The sequence below is a fragment of the Papio anubis genome, chromosome 7 (assembly GCF_008728515.1).
Source record: "Papio anubis isolate 15944 chromosome 7, Panubis1.0, whole genome shotgun sequence".
Taxonomy (NCBI): domain Eukaryota; kingdom Metazoa; phylum Chordata; class Mammalia; order Primates; family Cercopithecidae; genus Papio; species Papio anubis.
The window spans coordinates 88,291,642-88,304,406 of NC_044982.1; the positions used below are offsets into that span (position 1 = coordinate 88,291,642).

The window sequence follows — 12,765 nt, forward strand, 5'->3', positions numbered from 1 at the left end:
CCACCAAAAGGCAGCCCATTTCCAATCTTTTTTGATAAAAGCAAAGATTAGTCTTGTCTCTGTAAAACTGAGGAACTATTACTTTAGATAATTGGTGTTAGTTTTCGCTCTCTTTCTTGATGGAAGCAAAACAGATACGGGTTCTACCCTCAAGAAGCTTTAGACTAATCAAAGATACAGACATTAAATAAAGATCTATAAAACAATTCATTGTGCTCATGACAGCTATAATAATAAAAAGTACAGGGAACAATAATATCATATAACAGAAGGATAACATTACACAGGGAACAATAGTATCACATAGCAGGGATATATACAAGGATTCTAGGTGACCTGGTCTGGCTGGTAAGAGAAGGTTTCCCTGAGAAAAGGATCAGTGAGAGCTGAGAGAGAAGCAGGCAGAGCAACGTGATGGGGCAGGGGTGGGGAGTGAGCAGAAGAGTGATCCAAGAGGGTCCCAGGCCTAAACCTTTGCACTCAGCGACTCTGAAAGAACGCAGAGGGGCTGTGGCTCAAAGCTGCAGCTGGAAAGGTAAGAGGAGCCAGGCATTGCAGGACCATGTGGATCAAGTTATAAACTTTCAATATCATCGTAAGAGAAATGGGAAACCAATTATGGATTTTTTTTTTTTTTTTTTTTTTGAGACGGAGTCTCGCTCGGTCGCCCAGGCTGGAGTGCAGTGGCCAGATCTCAGCTCACTGCAAGCTCCACCTCCCAGGTTTACGCCATTCTCCGGCCTCAGCCTCCCAACTAGCTGGGACTACAGGCGCCCGCCACCTCACCCGGCTAGTTTTTTGTATTTTTTAGTAGAGACGGGGTTTCACCGTGTTAGCCAGGATGGTCCCGATCTCCTGACCTCGTGATCCACCCGTCTCGGCCTCCCAAAGTGCTGGGACTACAGGCTTGAGCCACCGCGCCCGGCCCAATTATGGATTTTTAAAAGGAAATATTTTTATTTCCATTTTAACAGGTCACATTATTTGGAGACAGGTTGGGAGGGGGCAAGACTGGAAGCAGGGATGGAAGAGACCACTGTAACAGTCCTGGTGAGGAATGTTTCCTGGCCCAAGAATGGGGCAGCATCTCCAGGGAAAGGAAGTGAAAAGATCTGACAACTTTTTAGGAGGCAGAATCTATAAGACTTAGCCATCAGTCATATTGGAGGTAAAGAAAAGGTACCAAGGATGGTTTCTAGATTCCTGGCAAGGCAATCAGAGGCTGTGGTGTCATTTGCTAGAATGAACACCGTAGTGAGAATACGAACACAGCTTGTGCTGTGCTGACGACATCTATCAGCCATGGGAGTGCAGAGGTTAAACACACTTGGCTACACTGGTCTAGAGGTCACAAGCCAGGACTAGATTAAATACAGAGCACACCTAAGCACCACAAGTGGCCATAAGCAAGTGGGGCAGTAGGTGTTTTCTTCTACTAATTTTTCTAAGTTGGTTCATAATACACTAGGTGAAACACTCTCTGAAACTCTTATTCTACTAGGGAAAGGGTATCAGGTAGGAGGTGCTATATAAAAACAAATATAGGGCTTATCCAAAATATTTGTTGTTTTAAATAAAAACTCAGAAATGGAACCACACATATATGAAACTCTTATATCTGACCTAGCAGTGCACGATAATGAAGAAAGAAGGCATGATTTAGGCTATCTTCATGGGAAAAAAGTGAAACTTTACCAGGCTACCTCATATACACCAAATCCAATTCTGAACAGATAAAAAACCTAAATGTCATAAAACATTTTAGAAGAAAATAAAGGCAAATAATGACCCTGCAGTATATTTCCTAAACAAGACACAAAGGGCACAAACTATAAGGCTAAAGAAAACCATAATTCACCTACATTAAAAAGTAGACTTTTGCCCAACAACAGAAACAAGAATGTGAAAAACAAACTACAAAAAGAGAGAAAATATTGCAACATATTAACAAAGGAGAATATATAAACAATCCCAACAAATCAATAAGACAAAAAGCCCAGTCTTTCAATGTTTGTTACTCATGTCATTTTTTCAAAGAAAAAAAAAAAAAAGAGAGGCAGGCATATCACACCAGGAAGGAGAAAACCATCTGGTAGACATCACTACAAAGGCAGGTGAACAGGCACTATCCTGCCCTGTCAGTAAGGACATAAAATGATGACAATCTCTTTGGAGGACAACTTGCCAATATCCATAAAAAATGTTTTGACTTGGCAAATGCACTTCTAGCACTTAGTCAAGAAATAAACTCTCACATAATGTAATATGATCAGTCAAGGACATTCTCTGTAATGTTTCTAGTAGCAGAAAAATGAAAACGTAAAATATCCAACAATAGAAAGTAAGTGTAAATAAATTACATCTATACGATGGAATCTGAGACAGAGTCCTATGCAGATAAGGAACCATCACTAAATTAACTGTCATGTGAAAAAATCAAGAGGTGGAACAGAACGTTTAAAAAAGGGAGCTGGCTACAAGGTGGAAAATGGAAAAATATTTCTGCCTACATGCATAGACTATCTCTGGATGGTACAAAAGAAACCAGTGAAAGAGATGGCCTTTAGGAAGAAGAGTAAGGGACTGGGGCTAAAAGTTAGAGATTTGCCCCTCATTGATCAGTCTATAGCAGCTTTAATTTGCTTTTTAACCATGTATGTATGCACTACCTTTTAAAAAACAAAATCTCCTGCTGTGAACATTTCAGCCATTCTCAAAAAATAAAAGAGAATAAACAAATGATAGTATATCCATACTTATCAATACTATATTCAGCAGCTGAAAAGAAGAGTGAATCAATATGTATTAATAGAACCCATAGAAGGTTTCTTTGGGGATAATGAAAATGTTTTAAAATTGACTGTGGTGATGAATATCCAACTCTATGAATATGCCAAAAGCCATTAACTGTACACTTTAAATGAGTGAATTCTATGGCATTTGAATTATATCTCAATAAAGCTATTAAAATATATATAGATATACAGTCATATACTGCTTAACAACAGGGATACATTCTGAGGACTAGGTTGTTAGGTGATTTTGCTCTTGTGTGAACATCATAAAATGCACTTACACAAACCTAGATGGCACAGCGTACTACACACCCAGGTTATATCATATAGCCTACCATTCCTAGGCCACAAGCCTGTACAGCATGTTACTGTACTGAATACTGTAGGCAACTGTAATACAATGGTATTTGTGTACCTAACCATAGAAAACGTACAGTAAAACATGGTATTATAATTTTATGGGACCACCATTGTAAATGGGGTCCATGATTGAGCAAAATGTCCTTATGCTGCATGTAACCAGATACATACACATACACAGAGAGAAAGATTCAGAAACTTTAGCCCAAGCTGGTCAACCTGCAGCCCAGGACAGCTTTGAATGCAGCCTAACACAAATTCATAAACTTTCTTGAAACATTATGATAATTTTTCGCTTTTTTTTTTAAGCTCATCAGCTATTGTTAGTGTTAGTACATTTTATTCGTGGCTCAAGACAATTCTTCTTCCAATGTGGCCCAGGGAAGTCAAAAGATTGGACACCCCTGCTACAGCCTCTAAGCCCCTCACTGTTTTTTTTCTTTTTTTCACCCCACATTGGTTTTGATAAAGTTTTATTGGAACACTGCCACACCCATTAATTTACATACTATCTGTGGCTGCCTCCATGCTATGACAGCAGAGCTGGGTAGTTACAAAAGCCAGTATGGCATACAAAGTCTAACATGTTTACTATCTGGCCTTTTACAGAACAAGTTTGCAGACCCCTGTTATTAAAAAGTCTTTAAGTCAGCTGTATAAAAAACAACAGTTGTAGAATTACACAGTCAGTATATTATTGATGTTCAAAAACAACGCACAACATAATACCACAGAATTTTTCTTTTTTTTTTTTTTTGAGACAGAGTTTCACAGTTTTGCCCAGACAGGAGTGCAATGGCATGACCTCGGCTCACTGCAACCTCCACCCACCAGGTTCAAGCGATTCTCCTGCCTCAGTCTCCTGAGTAACTGGGATCACAGGCGCCCGCCACCATGCCCAGCTGAATTTTTATTTTTAGTAGAGATGGGGTTTCACTACCTTGGCCAGGCTGGTCTCGAACTCCTGACCTCAGGCGATCCACTCACCTTGGCCTCCCAAAGTGCTAGGATTACAGGCGTGAGCTACTGTGCCTGGCCATATGACTGAATTTCTATGAGTTCATGTAATAGTGTTAGGAAATACTCTAGAAGGGTAAGCACTAAACCAAATGTATACCCAGTTACATCCACACAGAGGCAGACGGACAAGGATTAGGGTTAGTCAAAGGGGACTTTGGCTTTATTTGTAATTTAACTGAAGATTTGCTTTGTTTGAAAGAGACAATATTCATGTATTACTTGAATAACAGAATATTTTTTATTAACTTTTTTTAAAGTGAGGCTGGCAGAAGTGAAAAGCAACAGGACTAGGTGGAATAAACATTGTGAGCCCTGATCTTGGTCTTAATGTCATGAAACCCTGCATAAAATTTTAACCGTTCTGACTTTACACCCACCTTTTACTTTTTACATATCTTTTTCCTGGCATTCCACTTCTATTTCCCTTTCATCAACTTCAGAACTGAGGTTTTTGTGTTATAAGGTGAAATTACATGGAAGACAAGCTACAAAGTAGGCACAGGCCACAGAATTTCTGGGTTCTGACAATGGTCAACTATTTCAGGCATATAGTTCCCATTTCAAGGCCCCTGGGCCATACGGCTACTCCTAGTCTCAGTGTTAGCACGCCTTGCAATTAGTCCATCCTGTTAGCCTTTGTATTCATATTATTCACATGACCCTCACAAGAATTCTAGAACTTCCAACATTTTTCTGCACCTCAAAATGCAAGTAAGTTTGGCTAGTTTTGTAACAAAGTGCACCTTAGCAAGGAAACTAAATCACTTCTAATGAGCAATTAAAGCCCTAGAATGGCACGTATGTAATTTGAGTCCCCAACCAAGCTGCTTTCAACCATAATTTACAGAGATAATATGGGTGTACATGATCAAATATATATAAAATCCATCTCTAGGAAAATAAAGTAGGTTGAAATTCAACTGGAGAAAGTAGTTTTGGACAATTATTGGTTTAAAAACCATGGGAATGGACAGTTTTTTGAAGCAAAAACATTAATATGTCAAATATAGTTTCCAATTGCATATATTTATACAAAATTAGATCTCAGATAACCAATCTTCTTACAGTATACCTACAAACTATGTACAGTTTCTGGAAAAAACAAGTGCTCTAAAATAACAAAGGAAAGCATCTAAAAGAAAAAGATAAGGATAGGGTATCATTAGGCCATGATGTTTAAAGGACTGGTGCTCGGTCTATATGCTTGAGCAATAATCAACAGGGGAAACTTGTGTAATTCTCTAATTATGAGTATACCACAGCCACTTCTGCTTCTGAAACAAAAGCAACTGGACAACCTGAAGAAAGGCTGCTTAGCTGAAATAACCTGGGCAAACCTGGCTGTACAGAAACTACAGTTTCAGGGAAAATAATCCATTCATAAAACTGATCTTTTAAACAATCTGGTTTTAAACAAAAAGGCACACTTATAGCAAATCTTCACAAAGGAGAGAGAATAAAATGTTGAGTATTAACAGAAAAGAAGCATTAAAAATTACACATAGACACATTTTAAACTAAAAATAATTTATGCTTCTCCTTGGGGAAAAAGATTTGCTTCTACAAAACTCACCTCCGTGTTCTAGAAAAACCCGAACACATCTTTCCTTTCCTCTTGCTGCAGAGAAATGAAGCAGAGTCCAGCCATTAGCATCTCGGCCATTTGGAGAATAGCCTTGTTCTAACATCTTTCGCACTGTGTGGACATCTCCAGCAGCCACCGCAGCCTGAATCTGCAACTCTTCCTGGAGTTCAGGGTTCCTTCGACAATGATGGTGTAACATCCTAGCTGAGTCCACTTTTTACAAAGGATTCATTAGGTCACGGGGAACAGCCTTTAAGAAGAGAAGGTAGAAAATGTAAAATTTAGAATAGCTGGTTCCTGATACTGTGTCCATTAAATATTACAGAACATTCCATTTGCTAAATCAGTAAACCTTACTAATGACAGTGCATACTACTAGTCGGGTGTGGTGCTGCACACCTATAGTCCCAGCAACTCAGGAAGCTGAGGTGGGAGGATTACCTGAACCCAGGAGATCAAAGCTGCAGTGAGCCATGACAGCAACACTGCACTCCAGTCTGGACCACAGAGCAAGACCCCATCTCAAAAAAAAAAAAAAAAAAAAACCCACAAAAAAACAAACTAGCAAGATGATACAATATATTTTAAAACCTTAAGAATCTAAACAATCAGGCCAGGCACAGTGGCTCACGCCTATAATCCTAGCACTCTAGGAGGCCAAGGCAGGCGGCTCACTTGAGGCCAGGAGTTCGAGACCAGCCTGGCCAACATGGTGAAACCCCGTCTCTACCAAAAACACAAAAATTAGCCGGGTGTGGTGGCACATGCCTGTAATCTCAGCTATTTGAGTGGCTGAGGCACAAGAATTGCTTGAACCCGGCAGGTGGAGGTTTCAGTGAGCTGAGATTGTACCGCTGCACTCCAGCCTGGGTAACAGAGTGAAATTCTGTCACAAAAAAACAAAACAAAAAAAGAATCTAAACAATCTGGTGATTAACCACATGATAAAATTACTGAAAGGAAAAGTAGTACAGTGAATTCTCATACTCTCTAATAGTTCAGAAAAGAGGACTGTACTAAAACCGAATATAGAATGAAATATCTGGCCAGGCACAGTGGCTCACATCTGTAATCCCAGCACCTTGGGAGGCCAAGGCAGAAGTGATCACTTGAACCCAGGAGTTTGAGACCAACCTGGACAACACAGTGAGACCCTGTTTCTACAAAAAAAATACAAAATAAAAAAATTAGCCAGGCATAGTAGTGTGCACCTGTAGTCCCAGCTACTCGGGTAGAAGCAGGAGGATCACTTGAGCCTGGATCGAAGCTGCAGTGAGCTGTGATTGTGCCACTGTACTCCAGCCCGGGATACAGAGCAAGACCCTGTCTCAAAAATTAAAGAAAGTAAAATGAGACCTCCTTTATGGAAACAGGAACAGTCCAAAGTGAAATGGTAAAAAGTTGCATCTTACGCGTGTATACAAAAACGTTTTTAGTGTGTTTTTAAGTTTTTAACTACATACAGCAAACTAAACTAACAAGCTTCTGGAAAGCAACTCCAGGTGTGCTAACTGGAAGGAATAGATTAGACTCATCTCTTAACTAGCAGCCTCTGTTTCTAAAAATTTTTTAAAGTGTGATAAAGCCCTTTAAAGACATTTCTGTTCTCATATGTAGGTTAGACATCTCAGGATAATCTTGCTACCAACAATCATTTATCTTGCAAAACTTATTATAGACTGTATAAAGGCAAACTTAGGGCTAACTTAAGTTAAATCGTTACAACTTAAGAATACAAATATCCTATGTTGTTTTATACATAGGAAATGGTGTCATTACCTACTCATAAGTATCATGACTAAGTGCTCAACTTTAAAAATATCAAGCTACTTCTACAAATAGCTATTTCCTCAGAGAAGATTGCCTCCTTTTTTTTTTTTTTTTTTTTTTTTTGAGACAGAGTCTTGCTCTGTCCCCCAGGCTGGAGTGCAGTGGCGCAATCTCGGCTCACTGCAAGCTCCGCCTCCCAGGTTCACGCCATTCTCCTGCCTCAGCCTCCCAAGTAGCTGGGACTACAGGTGCCCGCTATCTCACCCGGCTAATTCTTTTGTATTTTTAGTAGAGACGGGGTTTCACCATGTTAGCCAGGACGGTCTTGATCTCCTGACCTCGTGATGTGCACTCCCAAAGTGCTGGGATTACAGGCTTGAGCCACCGCGCCCCGCCACAAGATTGTCTCTTATTTCTTCTCTCAATTCCTTCACAAAAATTGTCCCTTCTCAGAAATTTTAAAACGAGAATCCTTTCAGAATAGGTTTTTGCTTATTCTCAGTTATAACAGAAAATGCTGAAGACCATCTGAAGGAACTAATGGAAACTTACTATGCTCACAATCATCCTTAACAGATTTTCTTTTTAATGAAGTGATTATGTTGGCACTTAAAATGAGGTCTACCACACAACAAAAAGACTGAAACAATATGAAAACAAACCTGGGTTTTCTTTAGTGAGTGGTGTATTTAGTACACATTAACCGATTTAAGAGAGAAGTAAAAAAGTTAAATGAGTTTTCCCCCAGAACAACACAGATGATCAATGACCCTGAGTCAACTCACCTTATGGAAGAGTGTCCCTTCTCCTGATGTATGGATTGCCTAATAACCATTGTGCACATACAGCATCGTGGGGAGGGGCTTCAAAATATGTCCAGCTTGCAGAGCAAAAAAGCCTTCTTGACCTAAAAACAAATAAAAATAACAATCATAGGAAAATTCCTTAAAATAATAATCATAGCTGTCTGCACAGTCTATCTTTTGATGAATTTAAACTTCAGGGCTTTACAATAAATCTGTAGAGCAGAGAAAGAACTCAGATCAACTCTTACAGAAAATAACAAGATTATTTTCTTACAGAAATAATAATCTTGTTATTTTCTGTAAGAAATAATTTAGTTTCAGGATTTTCCCCCCAAAATGCAGCTATTTGAAAAAGAGCAAATAAAAAAAATAATAAATCACATATTTGGAATTTGGATGCAAACATAGATTCTTCATTTTCCTCTACTGAGAATATACTTTCAGACTTGCTTTATCTGAATTACTTTTTAACTGACACCATTAGTCACCTGCACTTTCTAAACAGGACTTAAATGAGAATATGTGTGCATTAAATATAGTAGGTGGCCTGGGTTAAAATAAAATCTATGACAACTAAAAGGAGACTGTGTCTTTAAATGCTTTTTCTTCACATGCCCTAAAGGCATCAAGTCAATCACTTTGAAATTGTTATTCCTTTACGCATACACCAAACTAGATAAAACATTAACAACAGCCTTGCCAGGTTCCCCATGTGAATTCTGAATAAACTCTCTCTACAACTAAAAGAAAAGGGATCATTCTTCTTGTCAATTAAATTCCAGCTCTGTTAATTCCATCAAGGTTAAAGACACAAAGTGACTTCCACACAAAACTCTAGGAATTACGTATTGGGAGAACTACTACCCTATCCCCCGATGGTGGGTGAGCATCACTTAAACCTTCAGACAAGAAAAGGTCAGACCACTTAGCAACCTGGCATGTGGCAGTTGTATGTCCTGCCAGCTGCACACCAGAATTTTCAACCAATCCAAATTGGTATATCCACTTCTCTCTTTTCCTCTATTCTCATCTACTTTTCCTTGTCAAACTTCTTCAAGGAAGGTAAAGAGTTTGCCAACTTGCTCTTGGAAATAAAATTTGTTTTAAAATTCTATTATTATTTCTAAATAAATGAGGCAGACAGGATCAGAACAAATCCTACGAAACAAGCTGTGAAACATGCAAAAAGATCCTTATACAAATGGCTGATTCCAAGACTGGAACATCGCACGGTGCCAGAAAGCAAAGAGGTGCTCAAAGAAAGACACCACGATGGGGCAAGTCAAAGGGACACAGGAGCCAACTGAAGGATCCCTCAATAGCCAAAGAGGGAACAACTGGAGCAATACTTAAAATAGTACCAAATGACAAAGTACAAAGCAGATACCAAGAGTTCACACTGATACAAATAACTGACTGGATAAATAAAGAGGGGGAGAAACACATCTGTTGTTCAGAATTCCAAATAATTTGGATAGTCCCTCCTCAAGGTGGTGACAAACATGTATGTTAATTCAAGACGTTAATAGGAGAAACTGAGTGTCGAGCATCTAGGAACTCTGTACTGCCTTTGTAATTTTTCTGTAAATCCAAAGCTTTCCTATAATAAATTTTATTTTAAAATGCAAATCAGCATCTCCAATGATGAGCCTCACACATTGCCACAAATGAATATGCTACCACTTTTCACATGAGCTACGTCTACATTTCAAGAGTGAACATTACTGGACTTCTCACTTCTAAGTGTGTCCTCAGCACCCCTTGCTTCCCATAAGAAGTAAAAATGACCCAATATAGCTTCAAGCCTGTAAGAATTCCTGTGGTTGTTGCTGGCTTCCAACTACCCATCTCCACGTCCACGGAGGCAGCTGGAGGTGACAGGGAAGAGGGCATGAGAGCTGAGCAGAATAGGAAATGGTATTAATTTATTAATAATATCAAGAGAAGGCCTGGTGGTAGAAGATGAAGTGGCGAAACTATTTCTCCCCACAAGAAAGATGCACAGGCGGTAGCAACTTGTGATAATTCCATACGAGCTCCTTCAGTCAAACAAACAAATGTCTACGGAACGCTTCACAAGTACTTGGCACAGTGATAGGGTCTGGCCACAGGTAGCACCTCCAGGTGGTATTACAATAGAGTTCTGCATACTTAAAATGAATTTTTAAAAATCCCAGACATTTTAAGATTATTTTTCTCTTTTCTGAAAATACCAAGTGCTATAAACAATAACCACAGGTTTAAACCAAAAAAGTACTCCCTGCATGTACTAGCGCATCAGTGTTTACCAGAAAAAAACATACACACAAGTCATGCACACATGATCCCTGTCAGTGCACTGCTTTGAATTGTGACAGACAATAATTTATTATAAAAGACCCCCAAATAGTCAAAAGCATGAACAAGTAATTTCCTCTTGGTATTACTTTATGAGAGCTGCGCCTGACAGAGTAGGGCTAGTCACATGTGTATAAATGAAGAAAAGACCATGGAGCTGAAAAGCAAACACAATATCCAGTGGGAAAGATGTCTATTAAAAAACGACAGAGGAAGTCCAGAGATGAGAATAGAAGAAAGTCTATTTTCCCTCAGGGAGTTTACTAAAAAACTGATAGCTCACGGAAGTCACCTATAAAATAAAAAACGAATATAGCAAAGGAAGTAATTTTCTGTTTTTTTTTTTTTTTTTTGAGATGGAGGCTCGCTCTATCGCCAGGCTGGAGTGCAGTGGTATGATCCTGGCTCACTGCAACCTCTGCTTTCAGGGTTCAAGCTATTCTCCTGTCTCAGCCTCCTGAGTAGCTGGGACTACAGGTGCGAGCCACCACGCCCGGCTAATTCTTGTGTTTTTAGTAGAGATGGGGTTTCACCATGTTGGCCAGGATGATCTCAATCTCTTGACCTCTTGATCCACCGCCTTAGCCTCCCAAAGTGCTGGGATTACAGGTGTGAGCCATTGTGCCCAGCCAGGAGGTAATTTTCTAAGTTATGTATGTTCAGTTAAGCTTTTGTGGACTCAGGAGCTACTGATACTCTGAGGGTATGATCTTTAGAAATTCTATTCTAGGTTTCAATCAGAAGGAAAAAAAAAGCATACAAACAAGGAAGACTTTCTTTTCCACTCGGGGTCAAAATAAAACAATCTAGGCTCCAAGCTTTAGTACTACTGACCATATTAAAAACTACTAATTTAGAAATTCAAATACATTACCATCTAATTTCCACATAGATGTCAAGTGTAGTTCATTTAAACCCAAAACTTCTTGCTTCATACAGTTAAAAGTCTATACTGATAGAACAGAGTGAAGAATAAAATAAACATAAAACAAAATATGCTTAAGACCTGTCCAAAGTTACAAAACCTTCACCAAATTTGACCATATTTCCCATATTTCCTTCAGCATAAATGATTAGACATTAATGACTTTTTGCATATTATTATCATTAAAAGTCCACAGTTTTGATTAAGTGATGTAAACTGAACTGTGCTTTCTGATGTCACATAAACTTAGAAACAAGATATTGGCTTGCTGCTCAAAGAAAGAAATAAGCATTTCTTTGCAAAGTAAACAAAAATACACGCTGCTAAGAAAATAAATGCAATCAGCAACTCCAATGACACTGGGTCTGAGGAAAAAAAAAATCCTTCAATGGTTCACATTCACAAGATCTAAGAGGGAAGACGGATGTGAAAACACTACACGGCCCTACCAAAATGGAGAACATGGCTGAGACGCCTGTTCACAAGCTCTGCTGATAGGATCAGGAGCCTGGAACCCAAAATAAAGTAGAAGTGTTATTTCAGTAACACTCAACAAAATATAGCATAGTGGTTATGTTCCAAAACAAATAAAGGCATTAGTATTTCCTCCAAATTACTGGGCCTCCATATAACATAAGGGTTTATTAGTATGCACAGCTTATCCATGACTCACATAAATTCCAGCAGAGAAACCAGTAACTTTCATGAAGTGTGGATGAAGCAACAGAAGAAATTTCAGAATTCACTTATCCAGACCTAACTCAAAGCTTAAATCACAAGTATTATAACAATGAGGTCCTGTCAATATTATCCTATTAACCCAGGTCTGCCAACACCATCTTTGCAGCCTGTGTCAGTTCCTAGAAAGTTTGCAAGAAAGGAGACAATCATCCTACATAAGAAGTGCATTCAGTTGATTATGAAATGGAAGGCTGCAAGTCAGGTAACAGATATGCCAATATAAATGATATCTGGCTTTAGACCTTTTAGGGATGAGGTGTATCTCTGTGTCACCAAAGTTAAACATGAACGAATTAAAGAGATATTGTATGCGTCACAGTATTAAATAACTGTAAATGACATCACTTTATGTGTAAAGAATGTAAGTACTGGCCACAGTATACTAAAGATGCATCATTGTATATCTTCAATTAAAATCAATTATTT

The 12,765-nt window shown here is 38.8% G+C and overlaps 1 protein-coding gene across 1 annotated transcript in view; it reads right to left on the reverse strand.

Annotated features, from left to right (window-relative positions):
• Positions 1 to 12,765, reverse strand: part of ASB7 (ankyrin repeat and SOCS box containing 7) — a 49,651-nt gene that overhangs the window by 33,949 nt on the left and 2,937 nt on the right. Inside the window, exons 3-4 of the mRNA XM_003901441.4 lie at positions 8,316 to 8,437; positions 5,749 to 6,010 (exon numbers count right to left, since the gene is read on the reverse strand). Coding sequence (XP_003901490.2) covers positions 5,749 to 5,959 — 211 coding nt within the window. The 5' untranslated portion in view covers positions 5,960 to 6,010; positions 8,316 to 8,437. The remainder of the gene's footprint in view (positions 1 to 5,748; positions 6,011 to 8,315; positions 8,438 to 12,765) is intronic.